This window comes from Macrotis lagotis, chromosome 2 (assembly GCF_037893015.1).
Source record: "Macrotis lagotis isolate mMagLag1 chromosome 2, bilby.v1.9.chrom.fasta, whole genome shotgun sequence".
Classification (NCBI taxonomy): domain Eukaryota; kingdom Metazoa; phylum Chordata; class Mammalia; order Peramelemorphia; family Peramelidae; genus Macrotis; species Macrotis lagotis.
In genome coordinates, this window is record NC_133659.1 from 133,674,352 (window position 1) to 133,689,461 (window position 15,110).

The window sequence follows — 15,110 nt, forward strand, 5'->3', positions numbered from 1 at the left end:
CTGTAACCATTTGGATCTTATCTTGTTAAGGGGTGTGAGGTGTTGGTCTAATCTAAGTTTCTTCCATACTAACTTCCAATTATCCCAGCAGTTTTTATCAAAGAAGGAGTTTTTATCCCAGTGGCCTGACTCTTTGGGTTTATCAAACAGCAGATTACTATAATCCTCTCCTGCTTTTACACCTAGTCTATTCCACTGGTCCACCACTCTATTTCTTAGCCAATACCAAACAGTTTTGATGACTGATGCTTTATAATATAATTTTAGATCGGGTAGTGCTAAGCCACCTTCGTTTGCATTTTTTTTCATTAAGCTCCTGGCAATTCTTGACTTTTTATTTCTCCATATGAATTTACTTACAATTTTTTTCTAACTCATTAAAGTAATTTTTTGGAATTTTGATTGGTAGGGCACTAAACAGATAGTTTAGTTTTGGTAGAATTGTCATTTTTATTATATTAGCTCTCCCTATCCATGAGCTGTTGATATTTGCCCAGTTATTTAAATCTGAGAAAAACCTTTATTTTTACCCCATATTTTGCCCAGCAAATATTAAAGACTATTTGCTTCCTCTGGAAAGGACAATAAAGAAGGGAAAGGGAATGTGCTTAATATTTGTTTTTTATAAATATTATCTCATTTGAGTCTCATAACAACCCTGTGAGGTAGGAGCTATTATCATCATCCCCCATTTTACAGATGGGGAAACTGAAGCAAACAGTAAAGTGACTTGCCCAGGGTCACACAACTAATAATTATCTGCAACTGAATTTGAATGCAGATCTTGCTGTCCCAGGGTCCACCTAACTGCTCCAATGAACCTAGCATTGCTGTTGAGGTAACCTTCTCTCATTTTAGTTAATAAGTCCTACACACTATCCTCCAACTTGTAGTATCATCCTTGTCTTTAAGATTCCTCCATACTTGGGAACCCATTCAAGGGTTCATCTTATCTGATCATCACTATCTAAAGAACTTGATACTTCAGGCAGGATGCTGCATAAGGACCAAGTGTATTGTTTCTGTTTCTTCAAGGAGCTTTCCTTTAATATTTTCTATTCCTCTTTGGAAAATCCAATGTCTGAATTTTTAATTAAGAACTCTTGATTTAGGTAATATCCAGGAAACATCTCAAATCTGATGCCACTCAGGAAATTTCTTTTCTCTTCCAAAAGTCTGGATTCTAGAATTACTGCCTAAAGAATTCAAAATACATTTTTTTTCCCCTCTGCCTAAGATATTGAGATGCAAGAACACTGTGCTTCAACTCCCTTGTCAGGTCAAGATATAAGCTTATATCACCCATTGCTGTGTGTTCTTGCTATCAGTCATCCCTGCTGCTATTTGTGGGGAAAGAGAGGATAGAAGTCCCTTTCCTGCCCAACCTCTTCCCCCTGCCCCCTACACTTGCTGTGCTTTGGAAAAAAGAACAAGGGAAATGGTAGAATGTGACTAGTTCTTTTTTATAGGCTGAAAGTAGAGGTGACCAATGTCAGCCAGCCAGCCATCTGGAGTAGTCTCTGCCATATCAATTGTTTCCAAACAATGTCTGTTATTCTATATTTTCATCATATTGACTAGTGATTTCTTCATTTTGATTTGGATCTTTGCTTCTTGCTCCTTGCTCCATCTGGATGGTACAGTGGATAGAGGGTTGGACCTGGAATTGGGAAGACTCATCTTCCTGAATTCAAATTAATCTTCAGACACTTACTAGCTCAGTGACCCTGGGCAAGTCATTTAATCCTGTTTGTCTCAGTTTCCTATTTGTAAAATGAACTGGAGAAGGAAGTGGCAAGATGGTCATAAAGCTTTCAACATGATCAGAAAAAAAAATATGACTGAACAACAAAAGAAGAAAGAATTTACTAGACATGACTGGAAAAAAAAAAACCCAAAACGACTGACTTAATAAAATAAAGAATTTACTACTGGAGCTATCCAGCAGTTATGAACCATCTGCCTTGTGAGAGAGGAATACCCAGTAAATGGAAAGTGTGTAAGCTGAGACTAGATCACTGTTTGTCAGGCACTTTATATAGAAAATTCTTACCTTGGGTTGGAAGTTGATCCCTTCAATCTCTAATATTCTCTGATTCTGTTACTCATGAATAATTTCCTATTAAAAAAAAGTTTGAAGATGATCTTACATCTTTGGGAAGGTTAAGGAGTAGATTCATTAATCAGGAAGACAATAAACCTCTACCCATTCATGGGTCTAGTAGCCAGGGGTGACTATAATTTTTGAGTTCAGCTCAGAATTTCTCTTTTTCTTTCTTTGAGTAGATTGTTGAATTGTGAATGATCCTGTTTTATAGGAAAAGGCAGAGAGGTTAAGTTAGCAATGTCATTTTATTGGAAGGAAAAGAGATAAAATGATTTTTTTATCCCTATTTTTAACATCTCACCTATTCTTTTCTCTGTATGTAATCAAGATCAGTCATAGGTTGGTTGGCTGAAGAAGCAGGGTTGTTAGTTTTTATATTCCCTTGTAGTGAAAATGATCTTTGAAGTTATTATTTTGAGGAGTGGAGGAGATTTTTAGTTCCAGCTCTTCAATTTCTTATTGAATCTGCTAAATAGTGCCAGGTTCAAATAAAATAATGAAAAAAATCCATTCCATATGTGCAAAGTCCTGTGTTAGACACATGGTTAAAAGTATGATAAATGTTTCTTGGATTGAATTGGATCAAATAAATTCCTTTCTTAAAGAAAATCTGATGAAAATCTGAATTTATACAGCTAATTAAGGGAAACTGCTTTGTTTTCCTTTGCTTAAAAAAAAAGTTCATTGTCACAGTTTCCTTTGAAATAGCGAGTTCATCTAGTGCATTAAAAGTCTGATTTGATTTATACACACCCTTTCAGGAATATTATATCTGTTGTATAAAATTAGGCATCTCTTTATGAAACAAAGCTCTACCTCTCCTAGATGGCTACCTTTCAGAATCATTTTCATTATCCTTATAAAAGATAATTTTATGTTTATTGTTGTCTTTGGCTCTCATTAATTCTTTTGATATTATAAAAACAACTTTGTTTGAAATGGAGCAAACACTGGATTTGGAGGCAAAGCATATCAGCTCAAGACCTGGATCTGCTGCCAACTGACTGTGTTACATTGGACAAAACTCTTAACTACTCTGAGACCCCACATTTTCCCCCTTTGAAATAGGAATAATGATAATGATGATGATGCATTTGGACCTCATAGAGTTATGAGAAAAATATTTTATGAACCTTAAAATGTTGTCTAAATGTGAGTTATTATTATTATTATTATTATTTGTTATAATGATAATAAATTAGCATTTATATGGCACTTTAACATTTGTAAAATGCTTTAGAATCTCATTTGATCCTCACAAGAATCCTTGGAGGTATGTGCTTTTATTATTTTCATTTTACAGATGAGAAAACTGAGGCAGGCATAAAGTAAGTATCTTTCTCAGGATCACACATCTAGTAAGTGTTTGAGACAGATTTAACTCAGGTCTTTCCTCCCTCCAGATCCAATATTCTAGCCACTGCATTCCCTAGTTGCCCATTAACATTTTGGATTATCTGTCAAAATATTCATTAGTCATTGTGAGTACTCCTGCTCATACAGATTACAAATCTTCTAGATGACTGACTTGTGAGAGTTGCTAAAACTCCTCCCCCCTCAAATTTACCTTTCTCTAGACAACTTCATGACAAACCTTGATAAGACAAGAATGTTAGATCCTAGGTCAGGAAGGCTCATGAGTTCAAATCTGACCTCAGACTTTTACTATCTAGATGACCCTGGGCAATTCACTTAACCCTTTTTGCCTCAGTTTCCTCATGTGTAAAATGAGCTGGAGAAGGAAATGGCAAACATTTTGGTTCCTTAGGCAAGAAAATTCCAAATGGAGTCATAGAATCAGACATGATTGAAATGACTAAACACAATAGAAAGGAGATGATCATGACACCTATCTCTCAAGGTTTTTGTGAGATTCAAATGGGATAATAGTTTAAAGCATTTTTCAAATCTTAAAAATGCTGGGTTGGTCCAACAACAGGACCAGTCAAAGCTTAAGCTTTGTTGCTGTAGCCCTTGGGAACTCAGGGTCACTTCTGGTCCATGATGAAGTGATGGACTTGAGTGGGAAAATTATAGTCAAGATGAAAGGTAGTGTGATGTTGTGGGGAGAGAGAACTGGCTTCAAAGTGAAGAAGACCTGGGTTCAAGACCTGCCTCTGATATAATCTGAGTGTATGTCATCTTGGGCAGATCATTCATTGCCTTATAAAAATAACATCTGATGTGCTAGAAACAGTGTCACCACCACCAACACCACTACCACCTCCTTCTGTCACTCTTTATGGTTTACAAAGCACATTTCCTAAACAATTTAGATTTAAATGAACAATTTAGAGCACACATTGTCTCCATTCAATAGATAGCTAGATTTTTAAAACACTAAGGTTTTCAAGACAATTTACATTTTATCTCATATGATCCTGTAAAGTAGGTACTATTATTTACATTTCATATTTTACAGATGAAGAAATTGAGACTTTGGTTAAGTGACTTTCCCAAGGTCATCTAGTTAGTCTCTGAGACAGGATTTGAACTCAATTCATACGTATTCTAAATCTAGTACTCAATACACTGTGGCCATTTTGATGTTTGATGAAAATTAGGAGACTCAGAAGGAGAAGTTATTGGAGCAGGATCATAGGACCGTAATTTCATAGATCTAGAACCAGGAGGGACCCTTTGAGGGTCTTTTTATAAGGGAGGAACCAAGGTCCAGAAGCAGAAAAGATGTATATATACATACTATATGTGTGATGAGTGACATACCTGAGTCTTGAACCCAGCCCTCCTGCTTCCAAGATCCACTGTTTTCTTTCATTTATTCCAAAGACACTGAAAACATTGAGGAATAATTTCAGAACTAAGAGAAAGATGTGGGGGCTTCTGAGAAACAACAATGGTAGATGAACCAGCTTGTTTCATAGCAACAAGATGCAATAGGTTTTATCGATGCAATCATGGTTCTAAATTTGAGGACAGTTTTCACATGTGCAACATAGAATAGTTGCTCACCTGAGGTCAATAGCTTTTCATTATCATGGATCTAGCTTACCTAGGTAACATTACCTTTCAGCACAGACTTTTTCTTACATGCTAAGTGTGGTTTTCTCCACTTGGTTTTCTTCTATCTGTTTTGTTTTCTGTATGTGCTTCATGCTCTATCTGTATGTATGTATGTATGTATGTATGTCTTATGTTATTGTTGTTCAGTAATCTTCAGTAATGTCTGATTCTTCATGACCCCCATTTGGGGTTTCCTTGGTTTCTCCAGCTCATTTTACATTTGAGGAAACTGAGGCAAACAGGGTTAAGTGACTTGCCCAGGATCATGCAACTCGTGAGTGTCTGAGGGCAAATTTGAACTCAGGAAGGTCTTTTTGACTCCAGGTCCAGCTCTATAACCACTGCATCACCTGACTGACCTATGCATTGCATATAGTAGGCATTTAATAAATGTTTGTTGATTGATTGAGACACTAAGAATATTTATTTGCCTTCAGGAAAAACCCCTATTATTATAGCGTGATATAGTAGAAAAATCATGTTTTTAGTTTTCCAACTCTAAAATGTTTGAAAGACTTGAGTTGTAGTTCCATCAGCCTTTTTCTTGCTATGAATAAAATAAAAATAGTAATAATAGCTAGCATCTTTAAGATTTGCAACTTTACATATCTTAACTCATTTGTATGTGATGTTCAAAAAACTTCATCTATTTGGTATCCAGCTTCTTCATTTTTAAAGGGAAGCACTTGAACTGGATAACCTCTAAGATGTGGTCCAATTTTTAGCTCCTTGTGATACTGTTAATTTTGTGAAGCTGAAAAACACCCCATTTCAGTAATGCCTCCTTAAAAGTTAGTAATGAAGTCTTAGTAGCTTCCTTTGACCCCCATTGGCAGGTAATAACTAGTCAAAGAGTTCAGGGACAAAGGTGGAGTTAAGGCTGCTCTTAATTCTACACTTGAGTAATTGCACAGTTGGCAAAGTCTTCCTCCTGGGATCATTCACAGAGCTTAACTGCTCCCTTCCCCATCGCTTTTTTGAAGTTACAGAGACAGGTTATGCGAATTACATGACTATCTATGACTCTTTTTTACTTCATTATAAATGATATTTGCATTTTTAATGCATTGTATGTCTCTTCCTACCCCCTCCTTCTTGTCTTAACAGAAACAAGCGTGGCAAGATCACAAGCGAGAATGTAAATGTCTTAAGAGTTCAGAACCAAAGATTCCCCCTGACTCTGTCAGACTTCTTGGCAAAGTTGTTTTCAAACTGGTAAGTAAAACTCAGTGAACTTGCCCAGGGGCACTTTTTACAATTGCTTTATTTTATTTTTTTAAAATTCACATTTAATCCTAGATTTGGGAAGGAGGTAGGTTTTACTCAAGGTTGTATTTTTTTTCCCAAGAACTAGTCTGCTGTGATTTTGGGAACTGTAGAAGTGACTACATTGAGGAATCTAGGTTCTTTTTCCCCCTCTCAGAAAGGGGGGGGGCAGAAGATCATGACTTTGCTTTTGAGCAAGATGGACCGTCAGTTATCAGAGCAGTGCCTGTTATTTTGGCCTTAGAAGTTTCTGATGTGATCCTGTCTCCTGCTCAGGAATCTAGAGGTTTCTGATGTGATCCTGTCTCTAGAGTAGGTAAAGATACCCTATTCTCAGTCCAGCAATAATGCCCATCTAGTAATTATGATAAAAGCTAACATTTATATAATGTTTTAAGATATGCAAAGAGGGAGGGGGAAAAAGTGTAAAATTCAAAACCTTACCAAAAAGTGATAGGTCGAAACTACTATTGTATATAATTGGAAAACAAAATAGTTATATAATTAAAAAAAAGATATGCAAAGAGATTTATGTTGCATTATTTCACATCATCCTTATAACAACCTTGCAAAGTGGGTCTTATTTAGTATACCTATTTTACAGATCAGGAAACTGAGGCTGAGGAAGATTGCCCAATGATACACAGTGTATAGTGAGACAGGATCCAAATTCAGATCTTCTTGTCTTCTAATCCATCATAATATTTACCATGATACCTTGTTGCCTCATGCCACCTCAAAACCAGCAAGATGTGTCTTTGCTATGAAGAGATTAATCAAGTCTTGGCATAATAAAAATAAAGGCTAATTTTGGACTTAGGAAGATCAAGTTCAAGTTTTTTCTTTGGTTGTCTCTTACTGATCAGGTTCTTTTAACCTCTCAGAGTTCATGACAACTATGTAGATTCCATGCTACAGAAAAGCTTCTCCCTCATAGGTGTAAACCCTAAAAGAAAAAGAAAAAAATTAAAAAGTTATGATTTCTTTTAAAAGACATTATAAACAAAGAAAAAACCAAAAAAGGATTGGGTCTTAGTTTATTTTAATTCTACCTGATATGGAGTATCTAGGAACATAATTATTTCAGGTAAGATTGTAAAAATAAAACAAGTTTTGTTTGAATGATATATTTGTATTTTTCTAGTCCTCAACATTTTCTGAAAGAACATTTTTTTAGCTTGCTTCTTTGTACCTTTAAATGGTAGCTTTCCTCAAATCCTGCCCAATTTAAACTCTGATTTAGAGAAGGTTCCCTTGCCTGCCTTGAACATACCTGGAAGAATAAGCAGCTTCCCCTACATGCTTGACAGTCCAGAAGTGTCCTTTTCTTTGCTATTTGGCCAATTTTTAATCTTCAAAATTAGAGTTCTATGAATTTAAAGCTGCAACATTACCATCCCTTTATGCATTGAAAAAAAATGAAAGTAATGCATAGATATAGTTGATTCTTATAAAAGCCAGTAGGGATTGAGGTATAATTTAGGCTGTAAAGTTGATACTAATTAAATAGTTGAACCCAATAATTTAAAGAAGGCAGTGAAGTGGAAGGAATAGAATCCCGGGAAGCATCTACTTGGCAGACTTTGATTAGTAAACAGTCGCCCCCAAATGATACTTAAGTATCCAAGCTCTTAAACTGACTATGATGTTTTTCTTTTCTCCTCCATAGTTGAGAGAATCATCTTGTGCCTCTGAAAAACTCTATTCCTTTTTTGATCTGGAGTCAAGTAAGTGTCTGTTAGCTGAAACTCCTTTAATAAATGTTGGCTTTGTAGTGTTTTAAGCTTTTGTCTTCATTTCTGCAAGTGAAATTTTATGGGGCAACTTGGGTTTTCATGTAACAATGAACCCATGTGTGGGATTAGTTCTTGGTGGAAATGAGGGTGGACCCTCATCCCTCTAGTGATGAGGCCTCTATAGAGCAATGAGTGGGGCAGTAGAGGAGGAGGTTTAGGTTAAGTCACAATAAGGGATGACCCTTGGGGATCATGGGATAAGTAGCCAGAAAGGAACCTAATATATCATCTGATCCATTCTTATCATTTCGCAGATGAGGGCATAGACCTCGAAAGGCTGAATAATTTGTTCAGGACCAGAACTAATATTTGAACTCCGAACCTCTTTTATGTTTTTTTCCATTAAAATGTAAACTTCTTTTTATCTTACTTTTAGTCTCAGTACTTAAGACAGTGTCTGGCATATTCATAGTAAGTGCTTTGTAAATTCATATTGATTAAGACAGGGATGTCCAACCTTAGGTTATCTTAGGGCCACATTAAAATAAAGCAATTACTCAAGGGCTGCACTCAGAATTTAAAAATACAGTTTGCATTCAGAGGATGTAGCTCTATGTCAAGTTCTTTGAGGTCAACATTTTTAGATATAAAAGATTGCCTCATAACTTTTTGGAAAGTAGGGGAACGTGTCATCAATATGGCTGGTGAAGGTGCAAAGTGCGAAAACAAAACAACATGCAGTATAAAGGTAGGTGCATACTGACTGATTAGCATCATCTGGATGGAAAGCATCCCACAGATTGATTGAAAATTCCATGCAATATGTTCTGCCCGTAATACTGCTTAAAAACACAAAGAAAAGTAACAAGGAGATTATTTATTGGTGATGGAAGTAAAAAATCTAATACACATTCCATGCAAATCATTATTTTGTTTTTTTGCTCATGAAAATTAAAACCCACAGGCTGTCCACATAGAATCGCACTGTGGGCTGCATGCGTATTTTGGACAGCCCTGGATTAAGTTATTTAAAATATTTTAAATTTCATGATCATTGTCCTTACAACAACCCTTCTAGGCCAATGGTAGAAATATTGTCAAGCCCATTTTGTAGATGGAGAAACTGAGACTCAAGAGATGTTAGGTGACTGTCCAAGTTGACATCAAGCAGTAAGTATTGAAATAAAGATGTAGAATAATAAATCATAAATTTAAATTTGTAAAATGTTAGAGTTGGAAGGAATCTTAGAGGTCCTATAGTCCAACCTGTGTGTGAGGAGGGAAATGTTTTATAACATCTTTCCTAGTTAGCCACACTCTACTGAAAATCTCCCTCCACTAATTAGATCCCTATAAAGCAATGAACAATAGTTATACTTGATAATGCCAGACACTGTGCTAGGTGCTAGGGATACTTGGATTAAGAATACTTGACCTTATGGATATTATATTCTATCAAAGAAGACAATATGTCTATAAATAAGTATAAAAAATAGGGGAATAGAATGAGATTGGATCTATGGTTTCCTTGATTTGGGTAACACTCAATGAGGAAATAATCCTTTACCAATGAAGATCTGAATTTTTTCTTAACTTTTCTTTTTTTTAATATTTAATATTTATTTATTCTCATTTTGTACAATTTTTATACATTAATAAAATATTCTTGTTTAAGAGTAAACAAAATGCCCCCCAAAATATAGACTCACTTGAGCGATAAAGTAAAGGGGAGAGGAAAAAAATTAAAATTAAAAAAAATAGTAACAATTGTAGGTATAGCCAGGTGGCGCAGTAGACAGAGCACCAGCCCTGGAGTCATGAGCACCCAAGCCCACATCTGACCCCGTACATCCAACAATCACCCAGCCATGTGACATGCAAGCCACCCGAACCCCACTGCCCTGCAAAAACCCCCCAAAAAAGAAAAAAACCCAAAATAAAATAAAATAGCAATAATAGTAGGGGTGGCTAGGTGGTGGACAGAGCATTGGCCCTTGAGCCAGGAGCACCTGGGGCCAAATCCTGCCATAGACACGCAACGATCACCCTGCTATGCGGCCCCAGGTGGGCCACCCAGCCCCATTTGCCCTGCACCCCCCCCAAATAATAATAATAAAAAATGTGCTTGAGTCTTTTGTTCCAACACCAACAACTCTGTCGTGAGTGGGTCACATTCTTTATGATAAGTCCATGGCAAAAGTTACTTCCATATTTTTCCACTGTTGCCATTGCTGATCGCAACTCCCTCCTTTTGTATTTCTCCACTACCATGTACTATATTTTCTCTCTCCTTTTACTCTGACTCTGCTGTAGGGTCGCTGAGTGGTGCAGCAGACAGATCCCTGGCCCTGGGGCCAGGAAGCCCCGAGCCCCCATACCACCCCTTAGGCCCAGCATCCGCCTGACCCTATGGCCCTGGACAGGCCATCCAATCCCAGCCCCTTGCAAGAAGTAAAAAAGAAAATGTGTTATATCTGACCACTCTCCCCCCATGGTTCATCCTCTCCTCCATCACTCACATACCCATCCCTTCCCCGTCCCCCCTTCTTACTCCAAATGTCTATACCCCGTTGAGTATATATGCTGTTTCCTCTCCTAACCACCTCTGATGAGAGTGAAGCTTCCCTCATTCCCCCTTGCCTTCCTCCCTTCCATATCATTGCAATAGCTCATTGTAATAAAGAAAAATCTTATTATATGAAATATCTTAGCCTATTCCTCCTCTCCTTTTTCTTTCTCCCATTACATTTCCCTTTTTTCTATTGACTCCATTTTTACTCCATATTTTATCTTCGAATTCAGCTTTCTCCTGTGCTTCAACTACAAAAGCTCCCTCTACCTGCTTTATTAACTAAGAAGGTTCATATGAGTATTATCAGTGTCATTTTTCTATGCAAGAATACATGCAGTTCATCTTCATTAAGTCCCTCACCCCTCTCCTTCAATCTCTATGCTTCACCTGAGTCCTGTATCTGAAGATCATACCTTCTGTTCAGCTCTGGCCATTCCAACAGGAACATTTGAAATTCCCCTGGTTCACTGAAAGTCCATCTTTTTCCCTGGAAGAGGACATTCATTTTTGCTGGGTGGTTGATTCTCGGTTGCATTCTAAGCTCTTTTGCCTTCCGGTATATTATATTCCAAGCCCTATGAGCTTCCAATGTAGCTGTTGCTAAGTCCTGTGTGATCCTGACTGCAACTCCACGATATTTGAACTGTGTTCTTCTGGCTGCTTGTAATATTTTCTCTTTGACTTGGCAGTTCTGGAACTTGGCTATAATTTTCCTAGGGGTTGGTTTTTTGGGATTTCTTTCTCGGGGGGGGGGGGGGACCGGTGGATTCTCTCCATTTCTATTTTGCCCTCTGCTTCTAGAATATCAGGGCAATTTTCCTGTAGTAATTCTTTGAAAATGGTGTCAAGGCTCTTTTCCTGATCATGACTTTCAGGTATTCCAATAATTTTTAAATTATCTTTCTTAAGTTTGTTTTCCATATCAGTTGTTTGTTCAATGAGATAGTTCACATTTTCTTCTAATTTTTCATTTTTTTTTTGGCTTTGAAGTATTGATTCCTGATTTCTGGTAAATTCATCAATCTCCCTGAATTCTGTTCTTTGTCTGAAGGATTTGTTCTCCTCAGAGAGTTTTGTTATCTCTTTTTCCATCTGGCCAATTTTGCTTTTTAAAGCATTCTTCTCAATAACTTTTTGAACTGTTTTATCCATTTGACCTAAGCTGGTTTTTAGCATGCTATTTTCTTCAGCATTTTTTTGGATTTCCTTGACTAGGCTGCTGACTTCATTTTCATGTTTTTCCTGCATCTCTCTCCTTTCTTTTCTCAGTTTTTCTTCTAACTCCCTCATTTCATTTTCAAAGTCTTTTTTGAGCTCTGTCATAGCCTGAGTCCAATTTCTGTTTTTCTTGGAGTCTTTAGATGCAGGAGCTTGTGCTTCCTCATCTTCAGACTGAGTATTTTGATCCTTCTTGGATTCATAGATAATGTATTTCTCAGTGGTGTTTGCCTTGTTTCTCTGCTTGCTCATTTTCCCAGTCTAAGTCTGTTTTGGGGGTGCTTCCTCAGCTTTTGGGACACTCCCACAAGGGTCTCAGTGTGTGAGGCTCTGTCCTCCCTCCTGATCTGTAAATGACCACAAGCTCCCCCCCCTCTGCCATGGGGCTGAGGTGGGGCGGGCCCTGCTGTTCTATGGGGGGGGCCTAGACTGTGATCAGGATCTGAATGTGGTCAGAGCCCCAGAGTCCTGTTCCAGGGGCAGAGGACAGAGATCTGCAGTCTCTCTTCACTCCCCTCCCTCAGCTCATTGGGCTCATGCCCTGGGGGCTCCTGCTTACAGGCTCTGCCTGCTTCTGTTTCCTGGATCTGGAATGGGGTGGCCAAGCTGCTCGCTGTGTGCCCTGGGGGCTGGGCTTCACCTGCTTGCTCTGGCAGAGGTCCCCTCATTGTTCCCCCAATTTGTGCCTGGTGCTCCCCGGGGCGCAGGTCAGGAAACACCCCCACTGCTGTGAGCTGCGGCTCCCAGTGACCTGGGACTGCCTCCGGGAGGCACTCTGGCAGGTCACCCCTCCAGCAGGCCATCCCTCTAATCCTGGGGAGCAGAGCCTTTCTGCTCTTTTCCAGGTTACCTTGAGTAGGAGAACTGCCTCTATGGGTCCCTCTGTGGGTTCTGTCTCTTGAAAATTTAGTTAGAGTCCTTAGTTTCAAAGATTTATGAGAGAGCGCCTAGGACAGGATCCACTCTTGTTGCCATCTTGGCTCCGCCCCCTTAACTCTTCTTGACTCCAAGGTTGACTCTTCAACAACTGCACCCATTGCCTCTCATATGTACAAAGCATCTTAGAAGATCAGGAAAGTTTTTGTGAAGAAAGTGCTTGTAGGCAGCCCTGGAGCGATCAGAGTGATTCTTCTTAGATGCTATTGGTCCAGTCCTATTCCAGTGTTTCCCATACTGTTAGCCATCAGAGGTCCAGTTCTATTTTAATCAATTAGCATAAATTAGCTTTCTATTTATTATGAAGATATAACAATAATAAAACTACAAATACCTGGAGCATGCTGTCCTCTATAACTCTTAGATCCTTGAGTGTTTATGTCTAAAATATAGTACATTCTTTTCAACTATTACTGAACTGGATCCCTCAGGTCACTCCTCTAGGTCTCTGGTTAAGTCTTGATGGTTATTCCTTGGGGCTTTAGAGCTGAACCTTTTGGTGGCAAAAACCTGTCAAAGACTGGCTCCTAGATCAATGGTTTGTCATCCTGACCTTGCAAGGTTCAAAAAGAATAGATACAATGGAAAGAGAAAAGCAGCAAATGGCCAAGTTCTCACTTGCTCTGTTATTCTGAACCCTGTGGGAAAAGGTAAAGTGCAGAAGCCACTCTCCCTCTTGGAGGTTTGTAGCATACCTTGCCTCTGTATTTTATCCAAGCCAAGCCGGAAAGAACCAGATAAACAGCCTTACTTTTGCCTTTTTGAAGGACATAAAATCTGACTCCACAGTCAAATAATAATCTAATTTTTTACCACATAGTTGGTGGACTGGAACCAGTAACAGAGTATCAGACACACTTTGCATCAGATCACAGAGCCTTTCTATTATATGATATTGCTCCTTTCTAGAAGCAGGCTTTCTTCCACCTTGGGATTACACTAGCTAAAGATGCTGTGCCAGTTTACCAGGCTCTGATTTACACTGCGAAATGAAAGTGAAGTGGGAGTGCATTCCAGGAATATAAATCAGCAGGTACAATTGCCTCCTGAGCTGTTACATTCCACTTTTGGACAGGTCTCCTTATTTAAGATACTTAATATACTTAATATATATATATATATATATATATATATATATATATATATACACACATATATACATATGTATATATACCATCACAAAAGGGTATATATATTATATCTATACCTTTATATATAGGTATATATACTACACATATAATGTATATAACTGCATGTTTGTATATATGCATACACACACACATACTCATACACATCTATTTGTGTCTGATGCAAGGGGAAGAAAATAAAAGAAAAGAGAAATTTACTTGTTAACTTTAGTAGATTTGGTTTCATGTGTGTAATCTTTTTTTATTATACTAGGTTATGGAAATGCTTATTTTATTGTATAAATAAAAATTAAATTTAAAAAAAGCTTTAAAAAAATCCAGTAGTTTTTCTCACAGTTTCTTGATCCATCTTATTTATGGTAGAAGTCATTACACACTCAATGATCATTTCAGAAATCCTAGAGATTTGTTCCCCTCTTTTCTGAGGTAATAATTATAAAAAGAATGCTGATGTTTTTATTTTAGTATTTTATAAAATACCCCAAATCTGGTATTTAATTGAAGAGACAGTTTTTTCTTTCTCTGTGACTGAAAGAATCTATTTTTGTTGCATGCAAGATTAAAATGTTTAGGAAGATACCAGAGAAAATGAATAAAAATTTAAACTTTGTCTCTCTTGACTTTAAATCTAATATTCATTCCATTTCCCCATGTTGTCTCTTTGTTCTGTTTAGTAATGCAGCTAGCTTCTTTGTTGAAAATAATACACGCTTGTGGTACAATCAGATTATTAGACACTAGAGTTCCAAAGACCATGAGACCCTCTTATTTGATTCATGAAGAAGCTGGTAGCCGGATAGTGAAAGTGCTTTGTTGGAAGCCTCATAACAGACAGGGAGAGAACCTTGCTTTCCTGACTACCAAGTCCTTGTCCATCCAGTCTTTAGATGCAGTAGCTTGTACTTCCTTATCTTCAGTTTGAGTATTGTGATCCTACTTGGGATCATAGACAAAGTATTTCTCAATGGTGTTTCTCTTTTTTCTCTGCTTACTCATTTATCCAACCTGTGCCTGGTTTTGGGGTGCTTCCTGAGCTTTTGAGTATTATTGGGACACCCCCCCACGAGGATCTCAGTGTGTGAAACTCTGCTCTCCCTCCTGGT

At 37.7% G+C, this 15,110-nt stretch overlaps 1 protein-coding gene across 2 annotated transcripts in view; it reads left to right on the forward strand.

Moving 5' to 3' along the window:
• Window positions 1–15,110, forward strand: part of SMYD3 (SET and MYND domain containing 3) — a 1,048,891-nt gene that overhangs the window by 228,453 nt on the left and 805,328 nt on the right. For both annotated transcript variants that reach the window (XM_074222846.1, XM_074222848.1), the window contains exons 3-4: window positions 6,239–6,346; window positions 8,067–8,124. In XM_074222846.1, the coding sequence (XP_074078947.1) occupies window positions 6,239–6,346; window positions 8,067–8,124 (166 nt within the window). The remainder of the gene's footprint in view (window positions 1–6,238; window positions 6,347–8,066; window positions 8,125–15,110) is intronic.